This window comes from Rhipicephalus microplus, chromosome X (genome assembly GCF_043290135.1).
Source record: "Rhipicephalus microplus isolate Deutch F79 chromosome X, USDA_Rmic, whole genome shotgun sequence".
Classification (NCBI taxonomy): domain Eukaryota; kingdom Metazoa; phylum Arthropoda; class Arachnida; order Ixodida; family Ixodidae; genus Rhipicephalus; species Rhipicephalus microplus.
This window is the reverse complement of record NC_134710.1, coordinates 277,135,784-277,151,651: the sequence shown is the minus strand read 5'-3', so window position 1 is coordinate 277,151,651 and position 15,868 is coordinate 277,135,784. Positions and strand designations below refer to the sequence as shown.

The 15,868-nt window shown below is 44.2% G+C and overlaps 1 protein-coding gene across 5 annotated transcripts in view; it reads right to left on the bottom strand.

Moving 5' to 3' along the window:
* U4-U6-60K (U4-U6 small nuclear riboprotein factor 60K) overlaps positions 1-5,646 on the bottom strand; it is a 45,145-nt gene extending 39,499 nt beyond the window's left edge. Inside the window, exons 1-4 of one of the 5 annotated variants that reach the window (XM_037413965.2) lie at positions 5,515-5,646; positions 3,515-3,717; positions 3,075-3,148; positions 2,926-2,998 (exon numbers count right to left, since the gene is read on the bottom strand). In XM_037413965.2, coding sequence (XP_037269862.1) covers positions 2,926-2,998; positions 3,075-3,148; positions 3,515-3,695 — 328 coding nt within the window. In that variant the 5' untranslated portion in view covers positions 3,696-3,717; positions 5,515-5,646. Of the gene's footprint in view, positions 1-2,925; positions 2,999-3,074; positions 3,149-3,514; positions 3,718-4,983; positions 5,407-5,450 lie in introns of those variants that run through there. The other 4 variants (XM_037413967.2, XM_037413966.2, XM_075879213.1 and 1 more) reach the window with 4 other exon arrangements.
* Between the last annotated feature and the right edge of the window lie 10,222 nt (positions 5,647-15,868).

The following is a 15,868-nucleotide window of genomic DNA, read 5'->3' as shown; positions in this document are numbered from 1 at the left end:
AATAGCGAAAGTTGAGCTAGTTGGTGGTTCATGCTTGGGACGTATAAACAGCACAAAAAATATAGACAATTTAGACAGTTTAGTTGCACTCGCAACTAAACTTCATTGAAAGACACATTGGAATGCTTGATATATCTGCGTGTGTCTTTCAATAAAGTTTAGTTGCGCACATATATCAAGCATTCCAATGTGTTTTCTAATAAAGTTTAGTTGCGAGTTCAGCGCGGTGTCGTCTCTTCCTCTGCCCATGTCTATATTTTTTGTGCTGTTTTTACATTCCAACCACTTTATACAGTTTGAATGTTGAAATAATGTAAACATGAGGCATCAAGAAAAAGTTTTCGCTCGCTTATACACGCTAGCCAAGCGCTAATGAAAAGAGGTGCAGTGCTATTTCCCGTTAACGTTTTGGTGTCATAGCTTCAAATTTAAAAAAAAAACAGTGCGTATTAATTGCATTTACGGGCACTAAATCTATTTGTTCATAGAGTCCATGTTAGTTTATGCTTCATCGTTATTGCATTATTCCAGCTAATCATCTACACCATCGCATATGCAGAAACTCATGTTGTCTGCTGAGCACCTGGCATTTGGCTGCTTATTCGCTGAGATGGTTGAGGCGTTCGCAGTCGTTTTCTCAGTCTGGTGAGAACGATGGCGACCAACAGATGATATTGATCCGTTCTTCCAATCAGAAACAAATATTTAAAAACTAAACTTGCATTTATTTATGTTCATGTTGAATCAAGTTTTTTTTTTTTTTTTTTTATGAAAGCATCAGAGGCGATACTCCTATTTTCATGCAACAGACAACGCTAGTGTTGCTGAAGAGTGTTTACTTAAAACACGTGTTTCATCGGATACACATAATTTTGTTTTTATAAAAAGATAACAGCTAATATAAATGTAAAATACGACTTTTGTAGTCCACATCAGGATCATGACTTTATGTCTTATGTGCACTGCAGGACGAAAACCTCTTAAATTTATCTCTAATTCGCTCTGCCCTGTGAGGGTCTCCTAATTTTTTGATTACGTACCTGTCGTGAACATGTCAACTGGTGGTAGAAGAGCGAGAAGAGGAAGAAGAAACTAGAGAAAAGAACAATGTCAATAGAAGAGAAATTAGAAAAAAGAGGAAGACGAGGAAGAAAAGAAGGGCACGAGGGAGGACGTGGCCGAGACAAACGGAGGCGCGAGTGCTTGGAACGCAGACGTGCGCCGACTAGGGGCCGAAGCGGCAAAGCGTTTGCCGGAACCCCCCCGAGCACAGCTCCTAAGAAGGACGTAATCGAGCCTTCGCAGCAACGCCCTGTGAGCAGGGAGGCACAGCCAGGAGTTCGACCAGCTCGGTCCAGCGACCGCAACCTTGTTGTCAGATGGCCTGCAGTGAGGCTTCGTAGGCGGCGCACCAAGAACGACAAGCAGTACAACCGCTGTGGAAACCTGATGCTGTGGTGACCAGACACCGTAGGGACCTCACGGCACAGCTTAAGGCGGGATCCATCGACAGCAACGAGTTTCGCAGACGGGATGAGCTGTATGACTCGAAGCCGAAGCCAAGTCAGGGCAACACCCCCTGGACTCTAAATACGACTCTCTAGTCTTGTATATATATATATAATGTGTGGTGAACTGTCGTAGTGTATTTAACATGTCTTTTGTGAAATAGGTTCTTCGTTCAGTTTCATTTTTGATAAACGATTTTTCGTGTTCCTTGCTGTTCCCGTCTCGTTGAACATCTATAGAGACCATGACAGTACCTGCTTTTGACCCATCACTGCCCCGGACCAGGTTTTCTATATCATGGTATGCATTCCAGCACTCCAACAACCATAGTCTGTCCTTCGCATTACATTACTTGTCCCGGTCATGTAATGCTATAAAAATCCATTTATGAGCTCTAGTGACAAAGACAAAATATATTTTAACATGTTCCTGCCTTTTCTTTCATTGCCATTAAAATAATTTCACCCGAACCAAGCACTCATCTACAAACTTGTACATACCAAAGAACAAACAAAGCTCAAGAGAGCAACGGTAGTATTTTTTTTTTTTCACAAATCCTAGCGGAGAATACAAATAATAATAATAATTTCTTCTACTTTGCAAATACTATCTTATATATAGTAGAAACTACATTTCAATAGTACTGCCATTTTTTAAGCCCAGTATTCTGCTTTTTGTGCATGGATTAAACTGACTGACACCTGAATTAAAGCCATTGGCCATTGGATTAAACATGGTGGCACTTGAATTAAACTCACTGGCACGCGACCTAATTGAGTTGGCGCTTGGATTAAATATGCTGGCACTTGGATTAAATGTTTGGCACATGGATTAAATAGCTCGGTGCTCGGATTATTTGAATGGCGTGCAGAATATTTAGGCTGGCACTTGGATTAAAGCTAACGGGAAAACCTGTAGTAACGCAGATGACTGTTGATATTTTACAAAAAAACCAAGCTCGTGTCAATGGCATGAGGTGAGCGCTTCATGTGCATTTGTGCAACACGCGCGACACTTTTGAATTGCTTTTAAACATGCCCTAGGCTAAATTAGCCACTGATATTTTGTAGATAAAACGTGTGTGCTGACACGAATCAATCTCACGAGTTATGTCGCCTTCAAAATTATCTGTTAGTCCTGTAAGCTTCTCCCCCTCCCCCCCCCCCCCCAAAAAAAAAAATTCCCACGACCGAAGTTTGGCATATCTGTTTCCTATAATCAAGCAGCTTTAAAATAAACTGAAAACATGCCGGTCAAACTATATTAGTCACATTTGTCAGAGCATTAGTATATTCAAATTACCCAAGTTTGGATTATCATGAGTCAGCCAAACAACAACATTTAGCACAACCATATAGCTGGCTTTCATTTGAAGCTGCATTGTTCATGCTTAAAGCTAAGAACAACATTACATACAAATAGGCTCTCCCATGTCGCGCAAAGTTGATTTGACCTCCGTGTCGTCAGTTGATACGTTGATCTGACGAGCCTGCAATAAAAGAACTCGTGTAACCCACTTAAAACAACAGAACAGGCGTTGAGAAGCCAAAACAAAAGAATATTACCTTTTTTCTTCTCTCAAACTCCTCAAGCAACTGCTGTTTGTCTCGGCCACCTTCATCTTCAATGTCCATGTACTCTGCATGTTAAAGAGATTCACCATCAATGGTTTCTGCTAAAATGAATACTAAAATTCTTCTTAGGAAGAGGAAATGGAAGAGACTAAAATCTTACACATATAAAGCACGAGCAGCAAGGACCAATGGGGCTAAATGTAACACAGCTTACTAAGGATATGCAAATACACAATATTATTAGAAGTTTCCACACTTAATATTGTTTACCTGCTGTTACGGACTTGCAGCAAGATCACGGAGAAGCTCAATAACAACTTACATAAAAATTAGCTCGATGTATAGATATGTACAAGTAGTAATTACTGTCCGTTACATCTTTTATGAATACAGAATTCGGCATGCATCACGTGAAATATAACAACACGTACCCTCAGATACGTGAACGTTTCCAGACGCCATAGCTGCTTTGAGATCCGTGCTTTGTGAATCATCATCACTACCATCTTCAGCTTCTCTCTCTGCCAGTCTTTGACGCTCTCTCTCTTCAAGACTTCCATAGTGAACAACCTTCTGGCGCTTGACATATGTAATATCTTCATCATCAGACATTGCCTCTTCAAGCTCACCTATGCTGAAAGAAAAGGTCCAGTAAGGCATAAGGTAGATAGTATGTTTGAATGCTCAGCAGTCCTGTTATAAGTATAATAATAAGTAATCACTCAGCCTAAATTCTCATGAGTGAAATATACAAGTTCACAAATAACGCTGTATAATTATCTAATGCACATAAGACCCAAAAATAATTTGGGGTTCACACCACAATCTAACTATGAAGCACGTCACAGTAAGGCGCTCCAGCTTTCGACACCTGGGTTCTTAAATGTGCACCTGAATTAGTGGCTGCCATGTATGGTTCTGCACCTATAATACACGGTGTGCAAGTGCGTCACGCAACGCCCCTTGTCACTTCCGAAATGCACCACCGACATGCCCGTGTACCTACTGACTCTGTCACCAAATTGCTGCCGTGTTGTTTCCTCATGCTTGCGCTCGTTCAGTTTTGCCTCACGATGCAAGTTTGAGCAATTATCAGCTGCTAGTGAGGCAAGCTAATTTAGCAGTCCACGAAGAAGGAACAGAGCGTCGCGGTGTTCTCTTTGCCGAAAGTTATTACCTGAAATTAAGAACGCACATTGCGATTTTCCGAAAAGCATCGGCATGTTTGGCTGGCGCAGATTAGCAAAAACGACTTGAAAAACCTGCGTGATATTTGCATTTTCAGGTGTAACTTCATTACAGGTAAGTGCTATATCCAAGCACCTACCTGCAAACAGAGATAGCTTACAGTGCTGTACATACAAACTTGTGCCTGCGACCACTGCAGGCACAATCAGCGTGTCAGGGAGGCGGTTAAAATTGTGATGGCGATCGCGGGAATTTGGGTATTGCATTGAAACAAACTGTGAAAATGGAGGGGAAACAATATTTCTTTACTCGCGGTTTGAAGTAGAGCCCATCGGTTCAAGTTGGGGGGGGGGGGGGGGGGATCAGGTTGTTTAAGAATTGGTTGACTGGTTCTCTAAAACGGTTTCCATAATTTTCAGGGACACCCCTGTACATTAGTGCACAACAACAAAAGTAATAGTAATATAGAATGTAAACATTGTGTCAAAACATATGATAAAAAAAAACAGAAGTGACCGACATTATCTCGGCACGCACCACGTGAAGTCTCTCCCTCGCATAATATTTTCCTCTCATGTTTTCACAAATTCCAATCAGAGGCTCGACATCAGCACTGTTTTGAACACTGGGGGAGTCGCACCGCTACTTTGGTGGCACGGGCCGCAGCAATATATTAAAATTATTATTAATATTATATCTCTTGTAAACTTGCCTAGCTCTGCACAGTGACTCGTTTTCGATGGGAGCTGCTGCGCTTCGCTCATCCACTCTTAAAATTGACGCTCGAGAAACTTTGGGCTTTCACTTGTTCTTGGGCCAAGCGATTTGTAGTGAAAGAGAGATAATGAGCCCTCGTAGGTCGTGGAAGGCAGCCGGTGTATGCGGTGACACATCTTGATTTTCGGGTCTTGTATCGAGCGAACAAGCGAGGGCTCCCTGATCCGATGAGCTCGTTAAAGTACGACAACAACAAAACCGCACGGCTTCTCTTTACACATAGCGCACAGGAGATCACATGAACACTGTGTATACGACAGCCGAAGATGTATCTTGTTGCTGCTGTCAAATAATTCAAATAGCAGAGCAACGTTGCCGCCTTCGCCGGTACCATCCCATACAAAGACAGGCAGTACACGTTTTACAGACACAAGCAAAACACTTCATGTGAAGGTAGGATACCCAGACACACGGCACTCCAACGATGCAACCAAGAAATAGAAAGCAACTGCAACATGGTATTTACCACAGCGTATACCAACAGCGTTGGTATAAGCTTCAAACACACGCCACAGAACACCCGAACACCTTCCACACGCTTCAAACACACGCTTAGACACGAGTACTAGATCTGGGATAGTGGGCCAGGTGAGTGTGGGTAGAGGTGTGAGCCGAGGGGTCGGCGCGCTGCCAGGCGCTGCCGCGGACAATTTTTGCTACGCCGCCACCGCCAACGCCAACTGTTTGGCGCGCCGCCACTGACGTGCGCTTTTGACGCGCTATTCAAAGAAAATGTTTCTTTTTGTTGTTGTTTTCTGTTAACCTACGTTTATTTTGCACGTTCTGTCACCAGTGTGGCCTTTCATAGTTCTGCCCACTTCACAAACTTAATGAAATTTGTTCACCTGCCATTTCAAGTTAAATAAGTGGACTATAAAAAAAAAAAGCTTGTCAAGTGCTCCTAATAATGTGGAAAAGTAGTGTTGGATTAGACTTAAACGTGAATTTTAAGATACTTTTGAGTTCACTGTATTTCAGCAAATCGCGGTCAGTGATAGCGCTAACGGTGGTGTTTGGCGAGGACTGTTGACTTATTCTAGCTGACGAGAATGTGTAATATGTCAGGTGGGTTTTGAAAAATGATCAAAAGTGTGGAAAGTCGGTACTGGAATATTCATAATTATGACTGTGCAAGCCAGTCGAAGAACAAAGGCAGTTCAAATGCGAAGGGTGGGGGTCAGGACTGAGGACAGCCCGGGCAGGGTAGAAGCGTGATGTGTATGGAAGATATTGTTATAACTGAGAAAGGGCTAGCTGTTTAGGGCATATTTATTTTTAAAATCTGTTAAGAAACTGGACCCCATGCATGACCTTTAATGAACAAAGAAAGGTGGTATTTAATAGATTAAATGATTTATGAAACAGAAACAATCCCCATTGTATCGGCAGGTTGAGCAAGATCAATAATATTGGATGAGATGGTGATCACCATAAATTAAGTTTGTGTGAACTGTGAAGAAACGCAAAGATAAATGCGGACAAAACATTGAAGCGTGGGCTTGTATATTCAACATGCTTTTCCCTGCACTCCGTGCGATGCTGCACGCCGTGCTATCAAACCAAGTAATCTCCCTTTCCTTCACCAGTTTTTATCTCGGACTTTATTCAACTAACCATAGATGCCGATTTGTCACAACCGTGTTCGAAAAAGGACACAGCATACGTAGCTTGCTTGGCGAGTTGGTTTATAATATTTTTGGAAAACAAAAAGGAGCTCAACCTGACAGGACATCGAGCGAAATGTTTATTGCGGGAAGTCCACACACCCATAGAAGCGAATTCATGGAAAATAGGCCGACGCGTTCCACGGCTACACAACTAATATTACAAAAGCAAGAAGCGCGTCAAAATGGTACAAGCAGCACACTTCCATGATCAACACCACGTGCACCCACTATCTAACAAAGCGAATTCATTATCTAGCTTTAAAAACAATTGAAGGATCGCTTGTACATGCGTTGCGCTTTCCCCCTTTTTTGTTTGTTTTTAAGGCTTCAAAATAGTCGCGTTCAATCTATTTCTTCCTTTTCCGATGACACTGATATCGTCGCGACGTGGAGACAGAGGTCGTATTTGAAGAAGCTGAGAAAGCAGCAGCGGGTCGGTCTTTTTTATTTTCCGCACGCCAGAGAGTTCCTCGTCTTTCTCGTTGTTGCTTTCTGCATAAAAGCGTGCAGATGCGCGGATGCACAGTCGCCTTCGTCTTTCTCGCAGGACGCACGTGACATTTGCCTCCCTCCAAAAATGGCATCGTCCCGATGCGCAGCCAAGGTGCTCTACTTATAAAAACGCACATATGAACCAGCACCCACAGGACAAGCGAGAGTTAGCTGGACAAGTAGGGTTTCATCCGGATGACATGCACGATCTCGGGTGAGCGGTTTCGACAACTGGAACTGCAATCGCCGTCGGGAATAACTTCGTAGTTGATGTCGTTCAATCGTCGGGTGACTCGATATGGGCCGAAGTATCGTCGTCATTGCTTCTCTGAAAGTCCGCGTCGACGTATTGGGATCCAGACCCATACCTTGTCGCCTGGTGCGTAGGTTACCAATTTATGACGTAGGTCGTACCGTTTCGCATCTTTGTGTTGCTGGTGACAAATACGCACGTGGGTTAGCTGTCGGGCTTCTTCGGCGCGCTGACCAAATAACTTTTTCGGCGTCAACATGAGTGTCGTCACACTCGTGCGGCAGCATATCGTCCAACGTTGTAGTGACTTCGCGCCCGTGTATTAAACTAAACGGCGTCATTCTGGTAGTTTTCTGCCGGGCGGTATTATATAGGCAAAGGTCACATAAGGCCAGATTTCATCCCAGTTCTTGTGTTATGTGTCGGCATACACGTAGAGCGTGTCTGCGATGGTCTTACTAAGGCGTTCCATTAGTCCATTCGTTTGGGGATGGTACGCCGTTGTGTTCCGATGAGCTCTACCGCTGAGCCTGAGAACCAACTCCAAAAGTTCTGCCATGAACGCAGTTCCTCTATCCGTGATGAGAACTGGTGGAGCACCGGGCCGAAAGACCACGATTTCTATGAAGAAATGAACCGCTTCTGCTGCTGTGGCCCTCGATATGGCTTTAGTTTCTGCGTAGCGAGACAAGTATTCGGTGGCGACAATGTTTCATCTGTTCCCTGTGGTAGAAGTTGGTAATGGGCCCAGGAAATCCATTCCGATCTGGGCGAATGACTTTGCTGGTACTTAGACGGAATGTAATAAGCCTGCCGGCTTACCGGGGGGTGCTTTGCGTCTTTGGCAGTCGGCACAGGTTCGGACGTGATGTTTTGCAGCAGCAGCTAGGTTCGGCCAGTAGTAACTGTTTTGCAGTCGGGACAATGTTCAAGTCTAGCCGAGATGACCGGAGGTGACTTCATCATGGCAGGCTTCCAGAATTTCTTTGCGCAGTGATGCAAGGACGACGAGCAAGTATGGGCTGCCGATGGGAGAAAACTTTTTCTTGTATAGGACATCGTTCCTTAAACAAAAAAGATGGCAGTCCTCTGGCAAAAACTCGCGGCACGCCTTCACGTCCTTCTAAGAAGTCGATAAGCGGAAGCAGGTCAGGGTCACTGCGCTGCTTTTGTGAAATAGTGGCCGCGTTGATGGCTCCCAAGAATGCGGCGTCCGTGCACACGTCATTAACCGCGGCAGGCTCAACGGGTGACCGCAAGAAACAGCCTTTGTCAGTGTGCTTCTTCCCCAATTTATAAATTATATTGGGGACGCAGAGACTCTGTAGACACGGCCGCATGCCAAAATAATTTTTTTTCAAATCATTGAATGTCATTGGCAAACGAAAAAAAAATAATATAGAACACGAAACTCGTGAAGCCTTCGAAATAAAAACAGAGCGAAGTGCCATGTGTGAATGATCCCCCAGATTTCCTCACAGATAAAGAACTCGCGGTGAAGATAGCAGGTACACTTGGCGTTGATATTTTGGTGTTCCATGGAAATCGGCTGCTTATACCACCTTGACACATTTGTTGGAAAAACATTGTACGGTTCATTCTGCAACTGTGGCTTATATAGCCTTTTCAAGCATGTGCTTCTGGTTAATTTGTGTAGGGGCTTTCTTTAATAAACATTTAGTTGTAAGTCTAGCATGTCTTGCCAGGTTCCTACGCTGCATTCGTGTTTTTCGTTGGTTTCTCTTACATAAATCGGTAAAGATGAACCCTATTATCGTCACGTGGGCATAGCAACCGCCCTTCCTCATTCTCCCATATTTTATCATCGTGAACGCACACAAAAGGTCTTCATCAACGCGTCACGTGAACGAGAGATATGTTCAGATTATAGGTCGGCAAACTCACTGGTCAGTCAGTCTATCAGAGGAATTGAAAGACTCGGATTGAGGCCCGAGTCAGAATCTGAGTGAGTCCGGCTGAGTTATACTTAGGTAATCCTTAGTCTGGGTGAGCCCGGCTGAGTTTTACCATGGGCAGTCTGAGTTCGAGCGAGTTCCTCGTTTGATTTGGGTTAGTCTGGGCCCTTGTGAGCCCGGTGCGAAAAAAAAAAACTTATTTATTGAGGGCGTCTTTTTATTTTGCTGACCTATGGTTACAAATATTTATAGTCTCATTTTATGGCGTACCTTGTAATCGTGCATGTGCCGGCTTGTAAAGCCACAGAATTGATTTTCCAAATTGTAAATCTGTCTAAGTCCCTACACTCTTGGAACTCGTTCCAGTGAAGGTCCTTAATTAAAACCACGTGCTCATATCTTCTAATAAAAATGATAAGCTTAACTTAAAGGCACGGAATGAAATGGCGAAATAAAATGCTAACATAACTAAGAAGCTAATGTATACTGCGCACTTCCAAGGTGCACAGCTATTTGTAAAATTGTTTTCAGTGTATTTGGCCACGGAGATAATGCCGTTCACAGTGGCGTGGTTTCACAAGTTAAAGTTAGAATTTCCAGCAAGACGTTAGGAGTTTCTCCTAAAAAATCCGTAATTTTGGTGATGTAATTCTGATTGTACATCGCACTGGCTTCAACTCTAGGTAATGTGTTTACAGATACACCATTCGCAGACTATGACAAAGCAGAAGGAGCAGTTTATGCTCATGCATGCTATAAAACTCGTATGTTCTGTTCCCAGATGAGAGAAGAACGCATATCGGATTGCGATAATAACTTAAGGAAAAACCGAATAATTGTATGTAACTTCATTATTGTGAATCTAGTGTAATTCACAATTGTTCAAAATAAATGAACATGGCTTTGATAGGGTGTGGAAGTGGGTTGTGCAGCATGTTCTGGCACATGTGCAACTCCTGGAAATTTCATAACGTAACATCATGATTTACATTAAGTTTGATCTACAATTATGTAACAAATCAACGGAGAATGAGCACTGTATTCCACCTTCATAAATCATGCGGCTTCCAAGGCGACAGAGTAGCGCGATTCGCGAGCATCGAGTGCCCCTTCGCTCTCTCTTGCATTGAACTGCTTGTCCTCAGATGCCGCTTCCGATTTTGCATGAATAAATGTGGCGATTGGGAAATTATGGAGCGCAAAACAAAATATTCACAAGAACGAGAAAGAAGGGATGGGCGCTTGCGAATGCCCTATCAATGGATTGTTTTGCGCTAAAAAAGTTTCCAAAAGCAATATGCACCATATCGACGAATTTAAAGTTGTGTTAAAAAAGTAGTGTCAAGACATGCTACCAGCTTTTGTGTCATTTCCTGTCATGTTATATGTCGAAAGCTTTTGTAGTTGATTCCAAGGAGGAAGGAGACAGGAACACACCGCTCCTGCCATGCGCGACGCTTAATCACTGGCAAAAACAAATTCCTTGAAACTCTAACGCTCTCAAAGGTTTTTGTGACCCCCTGGAAACTTGAGGAGCTTCTAAACATTTTGCCAGCACGCCTGCAGTTCAGAACTCCATACCGATAGGGCATAGCCGCGCCCGTTTTTTCGTATTTTCCTTTTTTCTTACTCAAACTGCTTTTCATTTATAGCCAGGTTTGACACACGGAAGCACTCTCGGTGGTCGCTCATCCGTCAATGTGTTCGCCCTCTCTCTAAGTGGTTCTAGAGAGAAAGGAAGAGAAAAGTGAGCCCCGTAACTGTCTGCTTCAGCGAGCGACACCTCAACAGTAGCTCACAAGGAATGGGGGTGAGGAGGGATTGAAAGGGTAGGAGTAAAGGTGTAGAAAAGAGGAAGAGGTGTGAGGTGGTAAGCCAAAGAGAGCGACGACAAATTGAGGGGATAGGAGAGATAGGAAAGATGGAAACACGGTCACAGGAGTCCGAGGACGGGGCACCACTTGCGAGAGCTCTTGCCGGCGTCAGTAGATGGCGTAGAGCAAGTCCAATCGGTCAGAGCTACACTGTCGTCGAAGGTCGTCGGCGTCAGGAGATGACGTAGGGCGAGCCCAGTCGGCCAGAGCTACGCTGACGCCGGAGATGGCGAGGGCACAACCGGTCGGCACGGAAACCAGCAAGCGAGTCGTGTTCGCCCAGTCCATTCTGCGAAAAGCTTGACGGCACGGGCATTTCCCAGGCTCAAAACGAAGAGCTCAATGAGTGCGCGAACGCGTAGGAGTGTTCCACGGCTGTCGTCTGCTCGATGAGCTGAAAGTGGCCACGGGGACACGAACGCTTGCGAAACGGGGGCACATGAGCCCCGCATCTCGTTGTAATTCACGGTGAAAAAATAAAGAAAAAAGAACGCTCACCTTCCCTTATTGTGTCTCATTATTTATTTAAAGATTAATTAGTTTTTTCAAGCAACAAATACATAAACTACGCATGTTGTGTGAAATAATTTTCGCCATGTCACGTGCCACAGTTGGCAACGTCACAGCATAATCGTCTACGTAGAGGACCAACGTAACTGCATTGCCGTGTACGTAGGGCCATTCATACGCGCAGGTCATGCCCTCGTTCTCTGGGCGCGCGCCCGCAAAAAGGTAGGAGGAGCAGCGTTCGTCTTGACATTTGACCCATTTTCGCGGCGCGTAGCGTTGCAAGTTTTGGTAGACGTGATGATGAACGCCTCATCTACGCATTGCGCTTGTCAGCTCAAAATTTTCAAACCTGGTGAGTAGATGGATGGATGAATGGATGGATATGGCTGTACCCTTTAGATCGAGCGGTGGCTAGCGCCACCAAACCGTAATACTTAATGAACCAAAAACTAGATTTATTTATTTATTTTTAAGTGAGTTTGAGAATTCGTACTTTGTAGTGAAGGGTTTAATTTCCACTCGTGCCTTGACTTTAGTCACCAATCAGATAACCTCCTTCTAGTTAAGTCCACCCGCTTAAGGTCTATTTTGCCCTCCCGGTCCCTAAACCCCGCGCCATCATCCTGAGCTATAGGGCGAAGCCCTTTACACAACATATTCAAGTGTTCGGCAGTTTCTTCTTTCTCTCCATACGCACTGCATACTGTGTCTACCCCTTAGTATTTGGCCCGATATGTCTTGGTTCGCAGTACTCCCGTCCTGGCCTCAAACAGTGGAGAACTACCCCGAGTATTATCATAGATCCTTTCCTTCGCAATTTCCTGCTTAAAAGTTCGATAGATCTCTAGTGCGGACTCCTCAATCATGCCCATTCTCCACATGTCAGTCTCCGTTTCCTTCACTTTCTTCTTAACCGATAGTTTTTTTTTTTTTTTTGCCACCTACTGTTTTCTAAGTATTTAGCAGTCAATTTTCTGGTTCGCTTCCTCCATTTTGTATCGACATTCTTCATGTACAAGTAGCTGAAAACCTTCCTAGCCCAACGCTCTTCCCCCATTTCTCTCAATCGCTTCTCAAATTTTATCTTGCTGCTATCTTCCCTGCCCTCAAATGATGTCCATCCCATATCACCTTGTACTCCCTGATTTTATGTATTTCCGTGAGCTCCTAAAGCAAGCCTACCTATTCCACGTTGCTTAATTTCTAATCTTGCTTGAACTTCTGATCTCATGCACAAGACCGCATTACCTAACGTCAGCCCAGGAACCATGACCCCTTTCCATATTCCTCTCACAACATCATACCTATTGTAATTCCACAGTGCCCTATTTTTCATCACTGCTGCATTCCTGTTACATTTAGTCGCCACGTGTATTTCGTGTTCCCTCAGGTACTCGGTCCCATTGCTTATTCATATGCCCAGATATTTGTATTTATCTCTAGCGTGACCTCTTGTATTCTAAGCTCACTACCTTCGTTTTCATTGAAAATCATGACTGCTGATTTTTCCTTACTGAATCTAAAATCTAACCTATCTCCCTCATTACCGCAGATGTCCATCAATCTCTGCAAATCATCCTTGTTGTTGGCCATTAGCACTATATCATCTGCGTACATTATTGATGGTAGTGCCTGATCAATGAGTTTTCCTTGTTTGACTAAAGAGAGGTTGAAGCCCAGTCCACTTCCCTCTAATTGGGCCTCTAATGAATAATAAGGGGGACAGGGGACACCCCTGCCTAAGCCCCCGTTTTACCTCTGCAGGCTTGGATACCTGTTTTTCCCACTTTATAACTACCTTGTTACCTTTATAGATATCCTTTAAAAGATTAGTGACTACATGTTCCATGCCTATAGTGTGTCCAGTATTCCCCACAATTCCTCTTGAACCACGCTATCGTGCGCTCCCTTGATATCCAAAAATGCTAGCCACAGTGGCCTGAGTTCCTTTTCTGCTATTTCGATGCACTGCGTCAGTGAGAACAGATTGTCTTCCAACCTCCTGTGTTTCCGAAACCCATTCTGCAGTTCCCCCAGTACCCCCTCATCCTAAATCCATGCCTGCAGTCTTTCCTTTATAATCTGCATCGCCAGCCTGTAGACCACTGATGTCACTGTTATAGGACGGTAGTTGTTTATGTCAGCTTTGTCCGCCTTTCCTTTATAGATCATGCTCATCCTGCTAAGTTTCCATCCATCGGGAACTTCACCATCGATTATCATTTTGCTCACTGCCTCTCTCAAAGCCTGCTTAGACTTCGGACCTAATGTCTTTATCAGCATAATTGGAATGCCATCTGGGCCTGTTGATGTACTGCTAGGAAACCTTTTCTCAGCCCTTTCCCACTCTCGTTGTGAAAATGGAGCCATTGCACCACTTGATTCGTCTTTGTCTATTGTGGCGCATAAAGTACTTCTTTGTTGAAATTTTTCTGTCACCCTTGTTCTTATATATTCAATAGCTTCTTCCCCTTCTAGCCTAGCACCTTGGGCTGTAGTTATAAAACTCTGCTCTAGGCTCGTCTCATTTCTTAGGGAGTTTAGATGGTTCCAAAATTTCGCAGCTGCCTTTTTATCTTTTTTGTGTACTTCTGCAAGCCACTGAGCTCCCTCTCTTCTAATCTTTTCATTGATCAGAAGGGATGCATCCCTTCTACAGCTTGGAAAGTTTTCCCATTTTCTTTCAACATCATCTGTCGGTTCACCCCGCTGCTTAGCATGAGTGTGTTCCCTAAAGGCTTCTTGACGTTTTGCTATGGATCTCTTAACTTCCTCATCCCACCAACTTTTGGGTTTGTGTCTTCTTTTCCGGGGTGACTTGTCACGCGTCTTAGCAAGCTCTAGCTCAAAGAGTCTAATTAGATTCGTGTATGTCCACACTGTCTTATTATCCTCCGTGATTACTTTCTCAATTTGTTTAGTGGCTATTTCGATTTGCCTTTCTGGATAAAAATTTTTTCTGTAGTTGCTCATCTTGTCTCCTTCCCACTTTCACTGCTCTTCCAAAACTTAGCTTGATACGTTTGTGATCACTACCCAGACTTCTGGAGCCACCTTCATCTATGTGCATTCCCCTGAGCTTATCATACATCCTATGTGACATCAGTGCATAATCTATCGTCGACTGCAGCCTTCCTACCTCCCATGTTATTTGCCCTTCACACTTCTCGGTACTGTTGCAAATTATCAAATCAAGCCTTTTACACATATCCATGATCATTTTGCCTGTCGGGTCGGTATACCCATCTATATCTTCTATGTGCGCATTCATGTCTCCTAGTATAATTATCTCGCACTCTCTTCCTAACTCCTGAATGTCATTTGATATACACTCTACCATTGCCTGGTTTTCCTCTCTGGCCTTTGCTCCCGTCCACAAGTACACGAAACCAAGGAGTGTCATTTTCCTGCCACTTTTCCTTTTAGCCAGAAATGTTCCTTGCACTCCTGCTTGACCCTTTGCCAGTTTGTACTTTTATGAATGAATGCCCCAATACCACCCCCCTTTCTGCTGCCTTCTGTTCTATTACAATATTCCCATGCGTAGTCCGGATTGTTCGGAGGTTGTTCCATGTCCCTGAGATGTGTTTCTACAAAACCGTATACCATCGGCCTCTCTTCCCTTAGCTGTTCTTCTATCTCTTCCCTCTTCAGCCTGTTCCTACCACCCTGCATGTTAATATACCCTGTCTGAATTGGCTCGGTGCTCGTGGCTACGTCTAATTATGCACCGGACTCTACCTATCTTAGATATTGGTGCCACTTTGAAATCGTATCTGTCCATACCACCAGTCGAAGAGTCTCCCTGGTTGTTTTCCTCGTTACTGGCTATCCTGCACCCCGAAGGGCTCGCTTGCCCCCCCAAAAAAGCTACTGCACGTCCTGCAAGTCGCCAACCCACCTCATGACCTAGCCGCCCATCGAAGTGAATTCTGTCTCGTTGAAAACCATCCCACCTATGCACCTCTCTGTTTATTTCCACCACCTCAAAGCCTTTCTCTCGACTCATCCGCCATATCTCTTGGTTGGCGTTGACAACCGCTCTTTGCAGGTTGCTATCACGCACCAGTACCTCCGGTATCGTGCATATCACTACCTGTACCTTAGG